The following is a 23,626-nucleotide window of genomic DNA, read 5'->3' on the forward strand; positions in this document are numbered from 1 at the left end:
GGCGTCGGTCCCCCCCAGCTCCGCCCCAGACCCGAGCTGTGAGCTGCGATTGGCTGGAGTCCTGCCAGCGGCGGGGCGCCGATTGGCTGGGCGGAGCCACCCTCCGGTTGCTGAGAGACACCGGACCTGCCCACCCCTCCCTAACGCACCAGACCTTTTAAAGGATTTCAACTTGCCAGAAGGCGGGGCCGAATCTCCAGGGCGGAGAGTGGCGAAACCATTAAAACTGCTTTTTTCAGCTCTGCTACTGTCCTCACTCGGAGATCATTCGCATTGCTCTCTCCGGCCCTTTTATACCAGGCTTGACACCCTCCCCGCTCCCCGCAGAGCAAGAAGGGCTTGCACACCCTTTCCAGGCCGGCAGGGGCGAGCAACTCACGATGGCCGCGCCCCCGGGGTTCCGAGGCCTGACGCTGCGGAGCGGAGGATGGCTCAGCTACAGCCTAACCAATAGTTTGGCGCGGCCTGTGTTGCCTGGGCGACGGAAGCCCCGCCCCCTCGCCGCCCTGGTCTTCCGTGCCCCCCTCCCCCCGCTTCAACCCGCGTTCCCTATTTAATCCCCAGGAGTTCGCAGCACGTCCTCTGGTAGTCTTTCCCCGGCCCCCGGACACGCTTCTACGTCCTCTCTCAGGATTGCCCCTCCGCTCTGGAAGCTAATGTGCGGCTCCCCACCGCCCTGGAGACAAAGTCCAAATTCCTTACTTTTGTCCCAAAGCACTTCATGATCTGGCCCGATGCACTTTTCTCCTTGGTGTCTATGATCTTGTCGCTGTGATTCAGTTTTTCTAAAATGGCTTCAAGCGCCCTCCATCATCATGAACACAGGAATTTTGTGTCTTTTTTCCGTTCTCCCCCCTCCCCCGCCTTACCCCAAAACATACAACAAAGTCAGGTACATAACAAGTACTCGAAAAAGAGAATGAATGGCCTCTGGATTTTTAAACTCGATTTTTCATCTTGAACATGAACCCTCAATTCCCAGGCTGCCTCTCATCAGAACTCATCTCAAAGATTTCCTCCCTTGGGGCACTCATGGCTCCTATGCCTCCCCCATCTCGTCCTGGCTCCCTCTGCCTGTGCCTCTGTGTCCTATCCTGGGTTGTCACTGTCTGGACTGCGAGCCCCCTGAGGCCAGGTACCGAGATTGTCGCCGTAGTCCGCGGCTTGGTCTGAGCATCACCTAGCACAGGGCAGGACATGAGCAGGTACCAGTAACTGTGGTAAGTGCTCAGGCGTATGTCAGAAAGAACCAGTAAGAGCGGAAATAAAGCACCGCTGGTGTCCTGAACGCCTGCCCCGTAAGGCCCCACCCCCACACGTTTTCACGAAGGGGAGGAGGTGGCAGTTTTCTCCAGTCCTTCTCTGGGAAGGGAGGCTTAAGGCTCCTCAGACCAGTTTTCACCGGTTGGAATCTGTCAACCAAGTCATCCTGCTATTTGCCATATGGGACTGCCAAGGATTTCTCAGGGCTCCAGGGTGGTGGGTGGGTGTATTGGATGTGGGAGTCTTAGCTGACCCAGGCTTGGGAAAGAGGGCCCAGAAAACAAAGGAAGGTGTTAGCAGATTACAAAGGGGACATGATTAGGAAGGAGCAGTTCTTCCCCTCCCCCTCTCTAACCTGCCCCTACTCCCGGGGTGGCATCTCAGGGAAGCCCTGCCCTAACCTCTCCGAGGTTACAACCCTGTGCTTCTGCTCTGTGCCCCCTCCTCCCGCTCCCCAGGGACTGCCCACTCAGCTTCCTGAGCCTTCTCCCACCCACTCTCTCCTCCCCAAAGCCCCTGGCTTGGCCCAACTTCCTCTGTACTCTCATGTAGCCCAAAGGGAAGCTTCATGAAACACAAACCCAACTTACACACTCTCACTCCCCCACCCTCACCCTCCAGCTCCACTCCTTGAATACACTCTCAGAATACAGCCTGAACTGGGTCCAGCAGTTGGCATAATGGCTGTGTCACTGGATTCCCATGTAGTTGACCGCGGTCCAAGTCCTGGACCCAGTGGCCTAAACTCACACTGGGCGCTTGTGCCGGTGTGCCCAAGATCCTGAGAGGAGAATGGAGAAGGGATTGTGGCTTAGCCATCACCCCTTGGGAGTGATTTCTCACTTTCAGTCTCTCTCTATCTTTCTGGGGAGTCCATGTGCCCTATAGCAAAAACCTCTCCAAAAAAAATTAAAAAAGAATACAGCTTGAACTTTTTACAATGATGACATAACCTAGCCTCCACCAGAGATTAGCCTCTTAGATCCGACCATCCTTACCTCAGAGAAGTATCATTAACTGTAAGGCACAGATTTGTGTGTGTGTTTGTTTTAAGATTTGCCAGAGATGTATGTGCTCACCAGAGAGAGACAGAAAGAGAGAAAGTGAGAAAGCACCCTCATGGGGAATTGGTCATGCTGCGATCCCTTCCCCTGTCTCTCCCTCCTTTGGGGATTTTGGGCACACATGCCCAGCGTGTTTTGTGAGATACCAGGTTTTGGACTTGAGCCACTCTGCCAGCTATGTAGGATCCAGCCACCTTAACCATCTTGCCACTGGCAGCCCAGGGGGAAGAGTTTTAGGCCTAAGGAAGCCTTCTGCTTTCTGGCCTCCCAGCCTTGGCTCATGTTGTTCTTTCCATCAGGAATGCTATATAGTACCCTAGAATCTTCTCTTGGCTCATTCTCACCAAACCAGGTCTCAGGTTGAACATCCCTTCTTCCACAAAGTCTTGTTTGCTCCTCAAGCTGGACCAGTAACCCACCCCTCATGGCTCTCCCATTCTTCTTAGGCTTCCTCCAGAGCCCTGGTCATTCTGGATTGTCACTATCAGTGGCAGTGCTGTCTTCCCCACTGGGCTGCAAGATCCATAAAAGCAGGGCTCAAGGCTGTCATGACCATCTCTGGGCCCCACAGTCACTACTTGGTCCTCAGCAAAGGTCTGGATACAGCAAACTGATACAGCGTAAGTGAGTGTATGAATACCCAGGAGATCTCACACAGAGGCAGACAGAGACTAGAAACACGTGGACAAAGGCAGAGAAAGGAAGAGACATAGAGCTGGGTCCTTGAAAATAATTTGAAGCTCTTGGCTTGAGATTTATTGCTCTCTTCCTTTGTTTCTCATTTCCCAGAATGCCATTCTCGTAGATGGGGCCAGAATCCTACTCATACTGGTGGGAGGGGTAGGTTCTATGCCCGTCATACTCGTCGGTGGTGAGGCAGCGCAGCATGAAGTGGCCCAGGTCATGTTTGGAGATGACCCTGGAGGGCCCTCGTCCATCCAGGGTCACTGTGTAGGCCCCGGTTAGCGGCTGGTCTCCTGTAAGATAAAGAAGGACCTGGTGAAGCATCATCCTTTCTCCTGACATATGATACTGGAAAGACCTTCCTAGGGTGCTTACCGTGTACCTAATCCGTTGATATAACAGCTGAGAACGTACTTCCCATGTGCAGTCCCTTATCTATATGCCCTTTGCTTCACTTATTCAACAAGTCTGTGTTTTTTCTAGGGGAGGAGAGGTTTCTGCTATAGGGCGCATGCGCTCGCCAGAAAGACAGAAAGAGACAGACAGAAAGCGAGAAATCATCTCCCAGGGGGTACGGCCACACCACAATCCCTTCTCCTCCATTCTCCTCTTGGAATTTTGGGTACACACACACACACCCAGCCTGAGTTTAAGCCACCGGGTCTGGGACTCGAACTGCTGTTGACTACATGGGAGTCCAGCGACATAGCCATTACACCAACTGTTGGTCCCTAAAATTGTTTTTTCCTTATTTGTGATAGAACACGTGCATGTATGTGAGAGAGAGAGAGGGAGAGAGAGAGAGAGAGAGAGATGTAAGCATCCTCTGCAGGGTCTGGTCACACTGTGATTCCCTTCCTCCAGTCCCAGCCAATTGGATCTTGGTCATTCATGCACATGCCAGTGTTTCAGGCTGACCAGGCCAGGGATTTGAACCACGGTAGCAATGTGGGATTTGGTTTCACTTTTTTTTTTTTTTTTTAATTTCTTAGGCTTTTCTGATAGGGCGTGTGCATTCATCAGAGAGAAAGAGAGACAGTGAGAGGGCAAGTGAGAAACCTCTCCCCATGGGGAGGATGGCCAGGCTACAATTCTTTTTCCTCCATTTTCCATTTGGGATTTTGGGCATGCATACACACACACACACACCCAGCGTAATTTTCAAGCTGCTGGGTTCAGGATTCGAATTGTGGTAGACCTTGTGGCAGTCCAACACTTTAACCACTACACCACCTGCTGGCCCTGGATTTGGTTTCTCCTGAGTAGTACATCAGTGCTGTACCACAGAGCTGGCCCAACAAATATTATTGTTGATCTGTTAGTGCTCAACACTCAAAAGGCAAGAATCCCTGCAGACACTCCCTAGGAAAAGCAACTACTATGATAAGAGAATAAAATATACAGCAGATTAGATGGAAAGAAAAGAAGTAAGGGTCAGGCAGGCCAGCCCCTTTGTCTAAGGGAGCTGGATCCCACATGACTGACTGCATGGTTCAAATCCTGTCCCTAGCAACTTGAAAAACATGCCAGATGCATGTGTGTGCATGCCCAAAAATTCCAACAGGATGGAGAAATGGAGAAGAGATTGCAACATGACCATGTTCCATTTTGCTCTGTTTCTGTCTCTCTATGGCACATGCACATGTCTTCTGGCAAAATAAATGAATAAATAAATAAATAAAGTGCAGCAGAAGATAAGCTAGAACATATCATTTTTTAAATTTTTAGAAATACTTATTTAATTGTATGTATTATTATTATTTTGAATAGCCATAGGGCATGTGCACTCACCAGAGAGAGACAAAGACAGAGAAAGAGAGAGAGAAAGCAAGCCACCAGGTCTGAGACTTGAACCACAGTTGTCCATGTGTAAGTCCAGCACCTTAACCTTGACAACACCTACTGGCCCTTTAAAAAGATTTAGTTTACTGGGACCAGCTGTTAGCGTAATGGCTATGTCACTGGAGTCCCACGTAGTCAACCGCGGTTTGAGTCCTGGACCCGGTAGCTTAAACTCAAGCCAGGCACGTGGGCACGCGTGCCCAAGACCCCGAGAGGAGAAAGGAGGAGAAGGGACTGTGGTGTGGCCATCCCCCCTGGGGGGAGATTTCTCGCTTTCTGTCTCTCTGTCTCTCTCTGTCTGGCGAGCGCACACGCAAAAATATAAAATAAAAAAATAAAAAATAAAAAAAACCTCTCCCAAAAAAAGATTTAGTTTAATAATTATTTATTTACTTTTATTTATCATTATTTTTTTCTTTAATTTGCTATAGGGCACACGTGCTCACCAGAGAGAGATACAGAGGGAAATTTAGAAAGCAAGCTGCCAGATTTGGAACTCAAACTACAGTCAGGCATGTGGGAGCTCAGTGCCCCAACTACCATGCCACCTGCTGGCCCTTGGAACCTTATTATTTTGTTTGTTTGGTTATTTATTTATTTTTGGAGAGGTTTTTGTTATAGGGCGTGTGCACTCGCCAGAAAGACAGAGACAGAAAGCCAGAAATTACACCCCAGAGGCACGCCACAATCCCTTCTCCTCCATTCTCCTCTTGGGATCTTGGGCACGCACACACATGTGCCCGGCGTGAGTCTAAGCCACCGGGTTGGGACTCAAACCGTTGTTGACTACATGGGAGTATAGTGACATAACCATTATGCCAACTCCTGGTCCCTTAGAACCTTATTATTAACCCTATTTTATGAATGGGAAAACTGAGTCTTGGCTGGAGCAAGTCATATCCCAGGCGTGCAAAGGGTCACTTCCCAGTGACAAAGGCTTGATTTGCTCTAAGTGCCTTCCTCTGGATGCTTTTCTCTCTTCTGGACTTCTCTGAGAGGACTGAGTGACAAGTTCCAAGGATAGGTCTGCATTTACAGGCAGGGGAAGAGCAAATACATTTTTCTGATCTGTGAACAAGAAGTTGTGTGTCCAGATGCCAGGGATACAACTACGTTTTTCTTTTCTTTTTTTCTTTTCTTTTCTTTCATTTTTTTCTTTTTATAAAAAATTTTATTCATTGTCATTATTTTAATTTAATTTAATTTTTAGAGAGGTTTTCGTTATAGGGAGTGTGCGCACGCCAGACAGACAGAGAGAGAGAGAGAGAGACAGAAAGTGAAAAATCACCCCCCAGGGGATATGGCCACGCCACAATCCCTTCTACTTCATTCTCCTCTTGGGATCTTGGGCATGCATGCACACGCGCCTGGTGTGAGTTTAAACCACCAGGTCCAGTTCGAACCACGGTCTAATACATGGGAGTCCAGCGACATAGCCATTACACTAACTGCTGGTCCTTTAATTTTATTTTTTTGAAGTTTGACCAGAGAGAGAGAGACAGAGAGAGAAAGAAGGAAAGTAAGAAAGCAAACTACTAAATCCAGGATCAGGACTTGAACTGCAGTCAGCCATGTGGAAGGCCAGCTGCCTGAACCACCACACCACCTGCTGGCCTCTCTTTTCTTTTAAAAAATTTTTTTCCGGAAGGTAGGTACACTTGCTAGAAGTGTGTGTGTGGAGGAGGGTAAGGGGTTGAGAAAGTACTCCCCCTAGGGGTGGTCACGCCACAATCCCTTCTCCAGCTCTCTCTTATCTCAGGATTTGGTCGTGGACACACATGCACCTGGCATCTTTCTCAAGCCACTGGGTCCAGGACTCAAACTGCACAGTTGACTGTGTAGGATCCAGGCAACTTAACAACCAAAGCACTAGCTGGCCTGACTAGGTCTTTCTTAGTGGGGACAATACTCAGATATAATCTGGCTGCCGAGAGGGCATCTGGTACCTGTGCTATGACAATTAAAAACAATAGTTAAGGGACCAGTAGATAGCAATGGTTATATCACTGGACTCCTACATAGTTGACCATGGTTTGAGTCCCAGACCTTACAGCTTAAAAATCATGCTGGGCGCGTGTGCGTGTATGCCCAAGATCCAGAGGAAGATGGAGGAGAAGGGACTGCAGTGTCGCCATCCCTCTCTGTGGGGAGGGGGGTGATTTCTCACTTTCTGTCTCTCCAGCTAGCATATATGCCCTAAAGGAAAAATCTTTCTTAAAAAAAAAAAAAAAAAGGCCACAGCCAGCCGCAGAGTGCAGAGATAGCTCAACACTCCACAATGCTGAGGCCCCATGAGAAGGTCCTGGGTTTGCGCCCTGAAGTCTCCCTGTACATGTCTGGTGTGTGTGTGTGTGTGTGTGCCCATGATCCTGGTTGGCTGAAGTTAGGGGTAGATTGAGTCATGAAGACCCTGTTTGGGATGCCTGTCTCTCTCTTTCTCATAGAATAAATACAAGTAATTATTTATTTATTTATTTTTTAGTTTTTTGCCATAGTGTGTCTGTGTGCACACTAGAATGAGACAGAGGGAGGAAAAGTGAGAAGTCACCCCCCCATGGGGCATAGCCTCGACACAATCCCTTCTCCTCCATTTTCGTTTTGGGATTTTGGGCACGCACACACATTTACCCAATAAGACCTCGAAGCCACCTGGTACATGGCTTGAACTGCAGTTGGCCACGTGGGAGTCCAGTGCCTTACCACCATGCCACCTGCTGGCCCCATAAATGAATAAATTTAAAATATCTGACAGCAGGCCACCAAATGGAGTTGTGGTTAAGGGCGCTGGACTCCCCACATGGCTGACTGCGGTTCGAGTCCTGGACCTTGTAGCTTGCCTTCTCAAGTTCCCTCTTTCTTTCTCACTCTGTCCCTCTCTGGTCAAATTAAAACAAGTAAATAAATAAATAAAATAAGATAAAAGTTTTTTGAGAGGTATTTGCTATAGGGCGCGTGCACTCGCCAGAAAGACAGAGAGAGACAAAGAGATAGAAAGCAAGAAATCACCCCCCAGGGAGGACGGCCGTACCACAATCCTTCCTCCTCCATTCTCCTCTCAGGATCTTGGGCACGTATACACACACACACACATGCCTGGCATGAGTTTAAGCCACCGGGTCCGAGACTCGAATCGCAATTAAGTACATGGAAGTCCAGAGACATAGCCATTACACCATCTGCTGGTCCCAATAAAATAATTCTTTAAAAAATATATATCTGACAGTGACCAACTAAATTTAGGGATCAAACACAAAGACAGCCTGGAATCATGTACATTAAGTGATACAAACTCTCACACTTGTGGCATCCTGTTCAAAATGTTTAATCTGGGGGACAGCAGGTAGTGTGGTAGTTAAGGCGCTGGACACTCTCACATGGCCGACCATGGTTCAAGGCCCAGATCTGGTGGCTTCCTTTCTCACTTTCTCTCTTTCTGGTCAAATTAAATAAATGAACAAATAAAATTAAATTTAAAAATTCTTTAAAAAAATGTTTAATCTGAATCTGTGAGAAAACAACTAGAAAAATTCAGAATGTGGGCAATTTAATAAGTCACGTGGCTTGGTTGATGTTATGCGAAACATTAAAAAAAAGAAAGGCATTGAGGTTTGTTTAACATGAATGGTGATGGGGCAACTAAATGCAACACATAAACTATGAGATCCCAACTTCACGTGAAGGAGTCGGTTGAAAAGACACTTTTAATTTTAATTTATTTATTAACTAATATTTTAAAAACTTTGCCATAGAGTGCATGTGCTTGCCAGAGAGAGAGAAAGTGAGAAATCACCCTTCAGGGGAGGTCCATGCTGTAGTCCCTTCTCCTCTATTCTCCTCTCAGGATTTTGGGTATGCACATACACGTGACCAGCCAGCCAGGTCCAGTACTCAAACTATGCAGTCAGCCATGTGGGATTCAACCTCCTTAACAAGCATACTATCTAGCTGGCCTGAAAAGATACTTTTTGATAATTGGAAAAATTTGAATGTGGTTTGGATACTAAATGGTTTAGATGGAGTGGATGTCAGTTCCCAAAGGTGTGATAATGATTCCCAAACAAGTATCTGTCTTCCTGCATGAGACCCCTGTTGGGGTGTTTAGAAGTAAAGTGTAATGGGGCCAGCAGATGGTGTAATGGTTACATTGCTGGACTCCCATGTAGTCAACTGCTGCTTGAGTCCTAGATCTGGCGGCTTGACACTCATGCTGGGTGTGTGTAAGTGCATGTCCAAGATCCCAAGAGGAAAATGGAGGAGAAGGGATTGCAGGGTGGCCATACCTGCCCCCCACCGGGGTGATTTTTTACTGTCTCTTTCTGTCTCGCAGGTGAGCACATGTACCCTATAGCAAAAATCTCTTTAAAAAAAAAAAAAAAAAAGTGAAGTGTAACCATGTTACAACTTTCAAATCAGCAGGTGGCATGGTGGAACTGTATCTCATATGGTCAACTTGGCTGCAGTTCAAGTCTGAGACTCAAACCGCAGTTGATGATGTGAGTGTCCAGTGCCTTAACTATCATGCTACCTGCTGGTCCCTTTTTTCTTTCACTTTTAAAAAAAACTTTATTTATTGGGAACCAGCAGTTAGCGTAATGGCTATGTCGCTGGACTCCCACGTGGTCGACTGCGGTTCGCGTCCCTGACCCGGTGGCTTAAAACTCACGCCAGGTGCGTGTGTGTGAGTGCCCAAGATCCCGAGAGGAGAATGGAGGAGAAGGGATTGCGGCGTGACCATCCCCCTTGGGGGGTGATTTCTCGCTTTCTGTCTCTATGTCTCTCTCTGTCTGTCTGGCGAGCACATGCGCCCTATAGTGAAAAATCTCTCAAAAAAAAACTTTTTCTATTTATTCATTTATTTTAATTTGACCAGAGAGAGAGAGAGAGAGAGAGGAGAGAGAGAGAGAGAGAGGGAAAGTGAGAAAGCAAGCCACCAGGACTAAGACTCAAACAGTGGTCAGCCATGTGAGAGTGTCCAGTGCCTTAACTACCATGCTACCTGCTGGTCCCGGCTGAAGTTCAAGTATGATCAAACACCTTGAAAAACATATTGAGTGTGGAGACCAGCAGTTAGTGTAATGGCTATATTGCTGGACTCCCATGTAGTTGACCGCGGTTCGCATCCTGGACCGGTGGCTTAAAACTCATGCCGGGCGCGTGTGCGTACGTATCCAAAATCCTGAGAGGAGAATGGAGGAGAAGGGGTTGCGGCGTGGCCATCCTCCCTAGGGGGTGATTTCTCGCTTTCTGTCTCTCTGTCTCTGTCTGTCTGGCGAGCACACGCGCCTTATAGCAAAAACACCGCTCAAAAAAAAAAAAAAACATATTGGGTGCGTACACGCATGTGCCCAAAATCCTGAGAGGAGAAGGGATTGTAGTGTGGCCATCCCCTCCAAAGCTCATTTCTCACTTTTCCTCTATTTCTATCTCTGTCTCTGTCTCTCTCTGGTGAGCAAACACACCCTGTGGCAAAAATCTAAAAACAAAACAAAAAACAGCTGCACCTTTCTCTCAAATAGTTCATCCCCTCAAAAAAACAAACAAACAAAAAACAAACAAACAAAAAAACCCCTACATATATATATTTATATTTATAATATATTTAGGAAAAAATATGTATGAAGAGGGCTAGTAGGTGGTGTGGTGGTTAAAGGTGCTGCATTCCCACATGGCCGACCGTGGTTCAAGTCCCGGACCTAGCAGCTTGAAAACCACAACAAATAAACAGATAAATAAATAAATGTTGGGGGACTAGCAGATGGTGTAATGGTTATATCTCTGGACTACCACGTAGTCAACTGTGATTTAAATCCCAGACCCAGTGTTTTAAAACTCACGCTAGGAGTGCATGTGTATGTGCCCAAAATCCTGACAAGATAATAGAAGAGAAGGGACTGCAGCATGGCCATCTTCTCTGTGAGGTGATTTCTCACTTTCTGGCTCTCTGGTAAGAGCATGTGCCCTATAGCAAAAATCTCTCTAAAACAAACAAACAAATAAATAAATAAATGTTGGGATCAGCAGGTGGTGTAATGGTTACATTGCTGGACTCCCAAATAGTCAACCCAGACCAGGCGGCTTAAAACTCATAGCGGGCATGTGTATGTGTGTGCCCAAAATCTAGAGAGGAGAATGGAGGAGAAGGGATTATGGCGTAGCCACCCCCTGGTGGGGAAGACTTCTTGCTTTCTGTTTCTTGCTGTCTTGCTGGCAAGCGCATGGGCCCTATAGCAAAAGTCTCTCTCAAAAATAAATGTTTGAGTTAGCAGGTGGCATGGTGGTTAGGGGTGTTGGACTCCCACATGGCTGACCATGATTTGAATCCCGAGCCTGGTGACTTGCTTTCTCACTTTCCTTCTCTCTCTTTCTCTTTGTCCCTCTTTGGTCAAATTAAAATAAATAAATTAAGTTAAATAATTCTAAAATATATAATAAATGCATATATACACACACACACACACACACACACATACACACACATATGGAGAGAGAGAAAAAAAAAAACAGGCAAAATGCTAGCCATTGAACCTAGGCAAAGGTTTACAGGTTTTTTTTTTTTCTCATTTTAAATTTATTATTATTATTTTCTAACTTTACTGGAGAGAGACATGTGGAGAGAGGGAAAGTGAGAAAGCAAGGTGCCAGGTCTGGGAGTTGAACCGTGGTCGGCCATGTGTGAGTCCAGTACCTTAACACCCAGTCCATCTGCTGGCCCCAGGTTTATAAGTATTAATGAACCTTTTTTTTTTTTTTTTAACCTTTTTTTAACCTTTGCCAGAGGATGCATGTGCTCACTAGCAAGAGACAGAGAGAGCGAGAGGGAGAAAACACCTTCTAATGGGGTGGTCATATTACAATTCCTTTCCATTTCTTCATCCTGTCAGAATTTTGGGTATGCATGCACATGAGTCCGCATGTTTTTCAAGCTGCTAGGGCTGTGATTCGAACCATGTGGTTAGCCACATGGGATCCATTTCCCTTAACTACCAGGCCATGGGTCAGCTCTCACAAACTACTACCTTCAACTTTTCTGGAGATTTTCTGAAAGTCTTCACACTCAAACCCCACAAAATAATAATAATCATAAAACCTGAAACAGACTCAAAAAATATTACTGTATTAAATCATTCTTGGGAGTGATCTCTGAATAGTCACTTCCGATTTGGGAGGTCAAGAAGTATCCTTGGGGGCTGGCAGGTAGCGTGGTTGTTAAGGCGTTGGACTCCCAGATAGCAGACTGAGTCCCAGACCTGGCGGCTTGCTTTCTTACTTTCCCACTCTTTCTCTTTCTCTGGTGAGCACACATACCCTATAAACAATTTTAAAATAATAATAATAATAATTAATAAAATATATAATTCTTTTTTTTTTTTTTTAAAGAAAGAGACTTTTGCTATAGGGTATGTGCATTCACTGGAGAGACAGAAAGAAACAGACAGAAAGCAAGAAATCATTCCCAGGGGGATGGCTATGCCACAATCCCTTCCTCCATTCTCCTCTCAGGATTTTGAGCACATTTGCACACACGCCCAGCATGAAATTAAGTCACCAGGTCCAGGAGTTGAACTGGTGATGTAACCATTACACCATCTGCTGGTGCCAAAATATATAATTTTTTAAAAATTATTTTATTCAACTTTATTTATCCATTGATTTATTTATTTAAATTTGACCAGAGAGGGATAGAGAGAGAGAAAGTGAAAAAGCAAGCCACCAGTTCCAGGATTCGGACTGTGGTCGGCCATGTGGGAGTCCAGTGCCCTTAACCACCATGCCACCTGCCAGCCCCCCAAAATATATAATTCATAAAAGAAAAAAGAAAAGTACCCCTGTTTAGAAACAAGGAAACTGGGACCAACAGATGGCATAACGGTTACATGCTGAACTCCACGTAGTCTGTCACAGTTCAAATCCCAGACCAGGTGGCTTAAAACTCACACCGGGTGTGTGTTTGTGCATGCCCAAGAGCCCAAGAAGAGAATGGAGGAAAAGGGATTGCAGCATGGCCATCTCCCCTGGGGGTGATTTCTTGCTTTCTGTCTCTCTGGTAAGTGCGCACGCCCTATAGCAAAAATTTCTCAAAAAAAAATCGAGGATACTAATATTCAGAAAAAATCAGCCCCTGAGCAGATGTCCACACAGCACTGGAACAGATTCTCACAAACTGCTCTACCATGCAGTTTCACTGCCAATTCAAAGCTTGGGGTTCTGGCCCAAATAGGGTCTTGATACATTGTCCTAAATTGAACCTAAACATGGAACCCAGAAAGCGACAGCAAAGCAGAATTGCTCTACCTGTGGGCAGGCACTTGTGGAGGAGATACAAGTGTCTGGCCTCCGGGCCTTTGCACTGCTGTTCTCTCACCTCATTTCTTCCCTCTCCAGACTCACTCCCTCACTCTGGAAAGGCACCTCCTTAGAGAGCCCATGCTAAATAAACAGCACTCCACTGCCCCCTTGACTATGATTTACTGTTTGTTGTTCATTCAACTTCTTGCTGCCACTACGGATCATGTGGCCCAAAAGTCACGTGTTTATATTTCGTTGTGAAGGTATTAAGAGGAAACTTTTTTCTTTCTTTCTTTCTTTCTTTCTTTCTTTCTTTCTTTCTCTCTTTTTTTTTTTAAATTTGCTATAGGGCATGTGTCAAAGTTTGCCAAAGAGAGAGAGAGAGAGAGAGAGAGAGAGAGAGAGAGAGATCACTCCTGGGGGGATGGCCACACTGCAGTCCCTTCTCTATTCTCCTCTCGGGATTTTGTGCATGCATGGACATATACCTGGCGTGCTTTTCGAGCCCCCAGGCCCTGGACTCAAACTGTGCCATAGGCCATGTGGGATCCAGCGCCTTAACTTCCACACCACTTGCTGGCCCAGAACTTTTTTTATTTTGAAGACTTTTTTCTTTGTTCATGATAGAGCATATGCACATACAGGCAAGAGTGTAAGTCAGAGAGAGAGAGAAATGAGCATCCTCCATGGGGTCACACTATGAGACCCATCCTCCAGTCTTCCAGTCTGTCAGATCCTGGGCATCTGTGCCTGTGTCCAACCTGTTGTCCAACTGACCAGTCTGGAGATTTGAACTGAGGTTGTCATGTGGGAGCTATGAATAGCTTCTCTTCATCAGCACATTCCCACTGTGCCACGGAACTAGCCCTTCAAGAGGAAACTTAATACCTTTCTGATGTTGAAAGGTGGTGCCCTTGGAGGGTGGTCCTATGCCTAATGGTTAAGGTAGTTGGAACCCTACACGGTCAACTGCAACTCTAATCCTGGCTTTGGTTGCTTGAAAACACACTGGGCACCTTTGCATGCCCCAAATCCCAACAGGATAGAGAAGTGGAGAAGGGACTACAGTGTGACCATGCCCCTTTGGGGGGTGCTTTCCTCCTCTTCTTCCCTGTTTGACAGAGAGCATGGGTCTCTGGCAAATAAAAAGAAAGAAAAAGGAGAGGAGATCACCCTTTTGTGGGGTGAAAAGTTAGCAGATGCAGCCGTCTTTCCTTTCTATAGGCCCTGGTGGTTGCTGTTGAAATAGGAAAGTTCATGAAACCCGGGAAAGCTGGTGCTGGCCAGACACTACTCCAGATGCAAAACTGTCACCGTGAAGAACATTGATGATGACACCTCAGATCGCCCCTACAGTCATGCTCTTGTGGCTGGAATTGACGGCTATTCTTGCAAAGTGACAGCTGCCACAGGCAAGAAGAAAATTGCCAAGAGGTCAAAGATCAAGTCTTCTGTGAAGGTTTGTAACTATTATCACCTCATGCCCACAAGGCACTCTGTGGATATTCCCTTGGACAAAACTGTGGTCAACAAGGATGTCTTCAGAGACCCTGCTCTTAAACACAAGGCCTGGTGGGAGACAAAGGTCAAGTTCAAAGAGAGGTACAGACAGGCAAGAACAAGTAGTTCTTCCAGAAGCTGGGTTTTAGATGTTTTATGTTTCAGTCATTTAAAAGGTGGGGGGGGGAAGAAAAAGAAAAAGGAGAAAGAAAGAAAGAAAGAAAGAAAGAGAGCGAGAGAGGGAGGGAGGGAGGAAGGAAGAAAGAAGGGGTTTTTGGGAGTGATTAGGTGGGGTCCCTATGATTGACTCCTGATGGGTTTATTTGGAGAGAAAATTAGACCAAGAGATACTCACAAGCACATAGAGACATGCCTTTCTTTTTCTTTTTCTTTTTCTTTTTTTTTTTTTTCAGAGGTTTTTGCTATAGGGCGCGTGCGCTCGCCAGACAGACATAGAGACAGAAAGCAAGAAATCACCCCCCGGGGGGGATGGCCACACCGCAATCACTTCTCCTCCATTCTCCTCCTGGGATCTCGGGCACGCACGCACACGCGCCCGGTGTGAGTTTTAAGTCACCAGGTTGGGGATGCGAACCACGGTCGATTACGTGGAAGTCCAGCGACATGGCCATTATGCTAACTGCTGGTCCCAAGAGACCTGCCTTTCTATTCTCTCATGACATGATGCTCTAAATGGCCTTGGGACCCCATTGGAAAGAAAATCGGCCAAATGTGGCCCTGGACCTTAGAGTTTCAAACCCTTATTCTCTTATATTACCCAGACTCAGGTATTTTCTATTATTAGCAATGCAACAGACTAGAATAACTACCCAATATTTATCTACCTGTTGTTTATTTCCTCCACTAGAAATTAAGTCTTATGGGAGCAGGGCATGTATCACCGGTGCTTATCGTGGCGGCCAGGCACACAATTCACACGCAAGAGACATTTGTTGAATGAATGAATCTCTCCCCTTTGTCTGACTCTGTGTCTGTCTCAACGTGGATTCCAGACCTGGGAGGGGAAAGAGGGTGCATGTGGTGTTTACTGCTTCCTTCTACAAAACGTAGTTTCCTCTGTATCAGTTCATCCACCAATTATTTACTGGGCACCGACTACATGTCAGCCCCTGTTCTAGGAATATAGCCATGGTCCATAAAGGACAGAATCCCTGTCTTCAAAAAGAGAAGGGAGGGATCAGCAGGTGGCGTGGTGGTTAAGGCGCTAGACACTCCCACATGGCCGAATGGGGTTTGAGTCCTGGACCTGGTGGCTTGCTTTCTCACTTCCTCTCTCTCTCTCTCACCCTCTGTCTCTCTCTGGTCAAATTAAAAAACCAATGAATGCATAAATAAAAAATAAAATAAATAATTATTAATAAAAAAAAAGGAAGGGGAAATTCACACTAAATAAGATAAAGAAGGAAAATGTGTGACATGTGTGGTGACATTTCAGTCTCCTGTCCTGGGACAGGGGACAGCCCTAATAACTCGCTTTCTTTTTTTCTTTCTTTTTTTTTTTTTTAAAGAAGATTTTAATTAAATATTAATTAATTTTAATCTGACCAGAGAGGGACAGAGGGAGAGAGAGAAAGCCACCTGGTTTGGGACTTGAACCATGGTCAGCCACATGGGAGTCTAGCGCCCTTAACCACTATGCCACCTGCCAGCCCCAATAATTTGCTTTTAATCATCAAATTGCAGGGGGCTGGAAAGAGGCGCAGCACTAAAATGCAATGCCTTGCAGAATGACCCATGTAGGAAGGTTCCAGGCTCACGTCCAGAGACCTTCATGGGTATATTGGGCACGTACGTGCCCATGATCCATGACTAGCTGAGGCCGAGGGAAGATTGTGGCATCAAGATCCTGTTAGGTGGAACTAGCAGGTGGGGTGGTAGCTAAGGTGCTGGACTCCCACATGGCCAACCTTGGTTCAGCTCCGGGACTTGACAGCTTGAAAATCACACTGGGCGTGTGTGCATGTGTGCCCCAAATCCTGAGAGGAGAATGGAGAAGGGATTGTGGCAAGGCCATCCCCACTGGGGGTTGATTCCTCACTTTCCCTCTCTCTGTCTCTACAGAGCCAGTGTAGCCACTGGGGGTTGATTCCTCACTTTCCCTCTCTCTGTCTCTACAGAGCCATGACAAAAACCTAAAAAAAGAGAAAAGAAACACATGCCAGACTCAAGTGTATGTGTGCCCCAAATTTCTACAGAATAGAAAAATGGAGGAAAGAGATTATACGTGAACGCTCCCCACTGGGGGAGTGCTCTTTCATCCTCTCAATCTCTTTCTCTCTCCCCTACTCTGAAGCTCATATGCCTTCTAGCAAGTAAAACAAAAGCCACCCTCCAAGCCCACTCAGCTCCCCAAACTGAGAGAGAATCCTAACAAATGCTAGCTTTGCATTTCTACGTTTTGAGTGGTTTGTTTCACAGATGTAACCAAACAGTACCTTAGGAGATAAACTAAAGAGGAGAAAAATAGGAAGCATGGGAGAAGGTTTGCAATTTGGGGATGGGCAGGGAGGGCCTTGCAGATCTCCAGAGGGCAAGAGAATAGCCCCATTGTGATGACTCTGGCCCAACCCAGCCAACCCACTCACCTATGTGCGGTGGCATCACTGCCACGTACTTCAGGCCCGACTCCTGCAACACCTTGTGCATTCGAATGTGGTCATCTGTCACATCCTGCAGTCGCGGGGGCACCTTGGCGGGGTCCCATAGCAGGAAGGCTGGGGGGAAGCAGGCACAAGGCAGGGTCAGCCTGAGTTCTCTTATCTGGGTGCCAATTTAAAACCCTGCAATGGCTCTGCCTTCCAGCTAAAACCAGAGGTTGGCTGGGCCTGCTCTCTCTCACCTCCCGCATAAGAGCTGTCAGCAGCTCTTAGTAACTCCAGATCTGACCTCTGCTCCCACCTGGTCCTGTCCACGGTCACCTCTTGCCTGAACAGGGCAGCAGCCTCCTCCCTGGACTCCTTGCCCCAGTCTCCCAAAAGGAGTCTGAGGGCATTCGAATGTGGTCATCTGTCACATCCTGCAGTCGCGGGGGCACCTTGGCGGGGTCCCATAGCAGGAAGGCTGGGGGGAAGCAGGCACAAGGCAGGGTCAGCCTGAGTTCTCTTATCTGGGTGCCAATTTAAAACCCTGCAATGGCTCTGCCTTCCAGCTAAAACCAGAGGTTGGCTGGGCCTGCTCTCTCTCACCTCCCGCATAAGAGCTGTCAGCAGCTCTTAGTAACTCCAGATCTGACCTCTGCTCCCACCTGGTCCTGTCCACGGTCACCTCTTGCCTGAACAGGGCAGCAGCCTCCTCCCTGGACTCCTTGCCCCAGTCTCCCAAAAGGAGTCTGAGGGAGACTATGAACACCTACATCAGGCCACTTCCATGCCCTTTCCACTCAGTAAAAGTCGTCTTCAACGCGACTGCCCCCCAAGGCCCCACGTGATTGGGCCCATCAGTTCTCTGCCCTGCCCCCTTCACTCATTGCTGTACCAGCTCCTGCCTCCCAGCTGTTGCAATTACTAATCCCTCTGCCTCAGTGCATTCCCCTCTCAGCAACAAGGCTCCCTCCTCCTGTTCCTTGCAGACTTTGCTCAAAGGTCATCGTCCAGTATGGCTTTCCTGGCCATCCTATTTAAAATGCATAAAATAGGGCCAGGTGGTGGTTTAGTAGTAATACAACTGGACCCACACAGGAAAGATCCTGGTTTTGAGTCCTGGAACCTCCCTGAGCCTGCAGGGTGCACGTATGTATGCACCTGTGACCTGGCCAGATGAGGCTGAGAGTGGACCGTGGTGTAAGGATCCTGATAGGGATGCATGTCTCTCTCTCTCAAAGAAAAAATAAACTTAAAAAAAGAAATCAATAGGGTTGGCCCCATAACATAGCAGATGGGCCCTGTGTAGGAGAAGCTGGATCCACAGAGGGTTCAAATACTAGCCCCATAGTCTTCACACAAGGTGCACACACATACCCAGGATGCTGATGGGATGAGGAATGCAGAACGGGTATTGCAGTGTGACCAGATCCTGTTGGGGTGTTTTCTTTCTCTCTCTTTCTCTCACATATGTGTATAACCCCTCTGACTTTAGAAAAATAATTAAAAATAAATAAACAAAGGTCCAGCAGGTGGTGTGGTGGTTAAGGCACTAGACCATGATTCAAGTCCTGGACCCGACAGTTTGAAAATCATGCTGGGCACATATGCCTGTGTGCCCAAAATTCTAAGAGAATGAAGAAGGGATTGTGGCACAGCCATCCCCTGGCAGGTGATTTCTCGTTTTTCCTTTCCCTGTCTCTCTCTGAAAAGTGCACATGCCCTATGGCAAATAAATAAATAAAACAGCACAAAATTCCCTCTGCCTGCCCAGTGAAGCTCCTTTCCCCTGCCTTGTTTGTCCCTAGCACCCTCCTCCTGCCATCATGTCAGAATATTACCCATGTGTCTTGTTTACTATCTTTGTCCCACATTAGGTCACCTCCATGGGGCAAGACTTTGTCATGTTCACTGTTCCTTTTCCAGCCCTAAGAAAGCCCTAGAACATTGCAGGTACTCACTAAAGTGTTTTTTTTTTTTTTTTTTTTTTTAAGTTTATGTATAATATTTGCTTCTTCAATGAATGGGGGAGACAGAAAAGACCACATCGAGTCCTGACGCCATGATCTACCTCAGCCTTCAGTCAGCCTAGGATCATGGGCACACACATGCCCAGGTACTCAGAGGTCTCTGGATGCCAATGCAGTATCTTCCTATGAGGGTCAGCCTTACAGAGCATTGCATTTTACCAAGTGGTCCTGGTACTCACTACATATTTGTTGAAGGACTGAGCCTCCCCCAAGCTATTATTATGTGAGCTGACATTTACAGAACACTAACCACATACCAGAACCATGCGGAATGTTTTAGGAGCAGTCTGGTGAAATGGTTAAGAGTGTGGGCTCTGCTTAAGGTTCAAATTCTGGACCTACCACTGGTCAGATGCCTGTTTCCTCTTGTGTAAACTGGTATGACAGCAGTAGTTTGTGTTGATAACATTAGTGATTATACCCAGGCCTGGCCCAAGGTAAAATGCAATCCATGGTCATCATGATTGTCTTATTGATTCATAAGGAACATGATTTCCCCTTTTTTTTTTTTTTTTTTTTTAGAGGCTTTTGCTACAGGGTGTGTGTGTTTGCCAGAGAGAGAGAGCAAACAAGAAATAACCCCCAGAGGGATTGCCAAGGCGATGGCCACACCACAATCCTCTCTCCTCTACTCTGTCAGGATTTGGGCATGCATACACATGCGCCTGGCATCTTCTTGAAGCTGTCAGGTCTGGGACTTAAACTGCCCAGTGGGAATCCAGTGCTGCCATAACCCTCACAGCATCTGCTAGCCCAAGCTTCCTGTTTTTTCTTTTTTAAATTGCATAAGCCTGGCTTGTTTTTCAAGCTATGGGGATGGATTCAAACCACGGCTGGCCATGTGAGATCCGGTAGCCTTAACCACCAGGTCACAGAGCTGCCCCCCCCCCCCCCGTTTCAAATCCACAAACTTGTCATATTTTCACCTTTGCAATCTCAAAATCTAGTCATATTTTACCCTAGCCTTCTTTCTAATCCTCTCAGGCACCCCCTTAAAACACAATCCTCCTTAAACCCTCATGGATAAACTCCAAGCTCTTTAGATGACAAGGATATTTCTAATCTTCTACCTTGAAATTTGAATATGGAGGGAACATTAGACTAATAATTACAGGCTAGAGGAGAATTAGTGTTAGTTTTCTCACGTGTGGGAATAGCACTATGGTTCTAGAAGAGAAAGTCCTTTCCTTAGGCTGAAAGTGCCTGTGAATCTGCAACTCCATTTCAAACAGGTTAGAAAAACAAAACCGAAAAATATTTATGGGTCCAGCCATTGGCATGGTGGTCGGTATAGTTAAATCTCACATGGCTAACTGTGCAGTTCAGGTCTCAGACCTAGCTGTTTGAAAAATGTGCAAACACATGCCCAAAATCCCGAGCAAAGAGGTAGAGGAGAAAGGAATGTGGCAGAGGAGAGGGGGAAAGCTGGAGGGTGCTTTCTCATTTTCTGTGTCTCTCTCTGGAAAGCGTACTTGAGAAAGAAAAAATATATATGGCTCAGGCCTCTGTGGTGCAGTCAGGAGCATACTGAACTGCAGTTCTGGAAGCCACATGGCCAACCCAGGTTTGGATACCTGGTCCTTTCAACCTGAAACATGCCAAGATCCTGAAGAGCTAGAGGGCTAGAAGGGCTAGAAGACCGTGGTATGATGAGATCCTGTTGAGGGAGCTTCTCTCTTCATCTCTCATATATATACACTGTTGTGAATTTAAAAAAGAAGTGCATGTATGTGCATAGATAAACCAACTATGACAGATATTAATAATATTTGATCGAGATGGCAAAAATATGAGTATTTACTTCAACTTTTCATTTTAAAACTCTTCATAATAAAAAAAATTGGAAAAATAAGAAGCTTTCTACTCGGGACTAGCAGTTCGCGTAATGGTTATGTCGCTGGACTCCCATGTAGTCAAGCGCAGTTCAAGTCCCAGACCTGGTGACTTAAACTCACGCCGGGCACATACGTGTGTGTGCCCAAGATCCCGAGAGGAGGATGGAGGAGAAGGGATTGCAGTGTGGCCATCCCCCCCGGGGGGTGATTTCTTGCTTTCTGTCTATCTCTCTTTGTCTTTCTGGTGAGCACATGCGCCCTTTAGCAAAAACCTCTCCAAAATAAATAAATAAATAAATAAAAAAGAATTAAAAAATTTAAAGAAAAGAAACTTTACGCTGAAGTAAATGGTCATGATGTTTTACGTTATCTTCAAATGGGTCAGAAAAAAAATGTGTATGTATATGAGTGGAGTATATGGGTGTCCTTTCAACTTTTCTGTAAGTTTGAAATAATTTCCAGATAAAAAGCAAAAGAGTGAGAAAAAAAAATCGTGGCAAACACCTTGATTTGATTGTCATGTACTACACACATATTTTGAAAAACCATGTTGTGTGCTATAGAGATGTACAACAATTCAATGTGAATCAGAAATTATAAAAGAAAAAAGAAAAAAAGCTAACCAAAAAGGTTTGGGGAAAAAAAGTGCAGAGTAAGTACATTTTATAGTTTCTTTCCTACAAACAGAACTCATTTTTACCACTTATATTGGTCTTCAAGACAAGGAAGGGAAGATATAACTGGAGGCAGATGGTAACACTCTGTGAGCGTTCCCATGAGACATGAAAAGGTTCCCAGTTCCAGTCTGAATACTTCCCTGAGTTTCTGTGCCTAAGATCCAGGACTGGTTGAGGTTCAGAATGGATGACTGCATCAGGACGTGTTGGGGGGAGCTAGCTTTTTGTCTCTCTCACTTAGGGAAGAACTAAATAAATAAAATTTAAAAAGATCAACCATAGACCAGGCCAGCCAGCAGTGTGGTGGTTAAGGCAGCTAGATCCCACATGGCCAACTGTGCAGTTTGAGTCTCAGATCTGGCAGCTTTAAAAACATGACTGCCTATTTGTGCCCAGGATCCTAACAGCAGGGAGAAATGGAGAAGGGACTGTGGTCTGACCACAGCTGGGGGTGGGGGAAGGTGGGGGAATGGAGTGCTTTCTAGCTATTCTTCCCTGCCCTTAGTGCCTATACCTCTGGCAAATTAAAAAAATAAAAGGAAGAAAGAAAGAACCACCATTCTAAAACTACAAGTTTAGTATTACTTTTCCATTTCAAAGCCTGAGGCAAAAACAGCCCTTGTCCTGCCTTCTGGCTAGGCCTGACTACCAGGCTTTTGTTGGCTGGCCTCTGTCTTCTCTGCCTGGAGCACCACTATTGACATTACCTTCCCTCCTCTGTCTCACTCTCCTTCCTGGGGAGGCAATCTGTATGATGAAACATGGAGGTGTGGAGTGCGGACTGTGGGGAAAGCCTGCACACGTCTCGCCTCTGCCAGCCACAGGTGGTGTGACCTCACCAGGCCAACTGGCCTCCCTGTGCCTTTGCGCCTTGAACTACACCAGGGAGACAATAAAAACAACTCGGGTTTTCTGAGCACATGCTATGTGTCACTTTGAGTATGAGGGGCTCTTCAGAAAGTTCATTAAAACTGTGTATTTTGAAAAAGTGATGTATAATTTAAAACTTTTTTTGCACTGACATAAACTTGTTCTTTAATTCCGCTTTCTGCAAACATTTTAAAGTCCCCTCATTTAAGTACTCAAAGGAATTTGGTGAGGATTATGTGGCATTCATCCTAAGGCACTCAGATGGCACCTAGTAGGTGCCACACAGTAGGTACTCAATAAATGCTATTATCATTAACTTGCTCCCATTACACACCCTGTAGACTTCCTTTTGGATTACTCAAGACAACTCTCTGTTTAATGTCCACCTCCCCACCATTGGGAGCTCCATGGAGTAGAGACCAGGTATTTCTCCACAGCTCTACCACTTCCCCTGGGAAGCTCTCCCTGACTTCTCTTGGGCTGAGTCACATGACTCTGCTGGGCTCCTATGTCCTCTCCCCCATCCTAGCCCTACGCTCAACCCGGCCCTGATCCCTCTGCCTGTGCCCCTATCACAGCTCCAACCCCTCTCCCTGTACCCTCCCATCCCAGCCCTGATGATCTGGATGTCAGTCTGATCACAGACCTACTCCCCACTGCTCTCCCATCTGTGAGTCCTGTGAGCACAGGGCCCAGGGCAGTACTGGTCACCTCTGTGTCCCCAGCATCACTTGGCAAGGTTCAGGCACACAGGCGGTGCTCAATAAATGCACGGTAACTTAGTATGGCTCCAATGCTACCTTCCACTGGTCCCTGGGCTGCTGTCCAGTACCCACCCACAGTTCGGCACCCACCCAAGACTACACCACCCACCCGAGGTGCAGGCCACGACCTTGTCCACGCCATGGGCCTTCATGGCTGCCACAATGTTCCCGGCACCCTTGGACATCACCGTTGTTGGACTGAGGTCTTTGA

At 46.6% G+C, this 23,626-nt stretch overlaps 1 protein-coding gene across 1 annotated transcript in view; it reads right to left on the bottom strand.

Moving 5' to 3' along the window:
• Window positions 1-3,047: 3,047 nt before the first annotated feature.
• BLVRB (biliverdin reductase B) overlaps window positions 3,048-23,626 on the bottom strand; it is a 32,161-nt gene continuing 11,582 nt past the window's right edge. The window contains exons 2-4 of the mRNA XM_027771937.1: window positions 23,525-23,626; window positions 17,246-17,374; window positions 3,048-3,304 (exon numbers count right to left, since the gene is read on the bottom strand). The exon at window positions 23,525-23,626 is cut by the window's right edge and continues 210 nt beyond it. Coding sequence (XP_027627738.1) covers window positions 3,147-3,304; window positions 17,246-17,374; window positions 23,525-23,626 — 389 coding nt within the window. The 3' untranslated portion in view covers window positions 3,048-3,146. The remainder of the gene's footprint in view (window positions 3,305-17,245; window positions 17,375-23,524) is intronic.

The sequence above is a fragment of the Tupaia chinensis genome, unplaced genomic scaffold (assembly GCF_000334495.1).
Source record: "Tupaia chinensis unplaced genomic scaffold, TupChi_1.0 Scaffold000037_18, whole genome shotgun sequence".
NCBI classification, from domain to species: domain Eukaryota; kingdom Metazoa; phylum Chordata; class Mammalia; order Scandentia; family Tupaiidae; genus Tupaia; species Tupaia belangeri.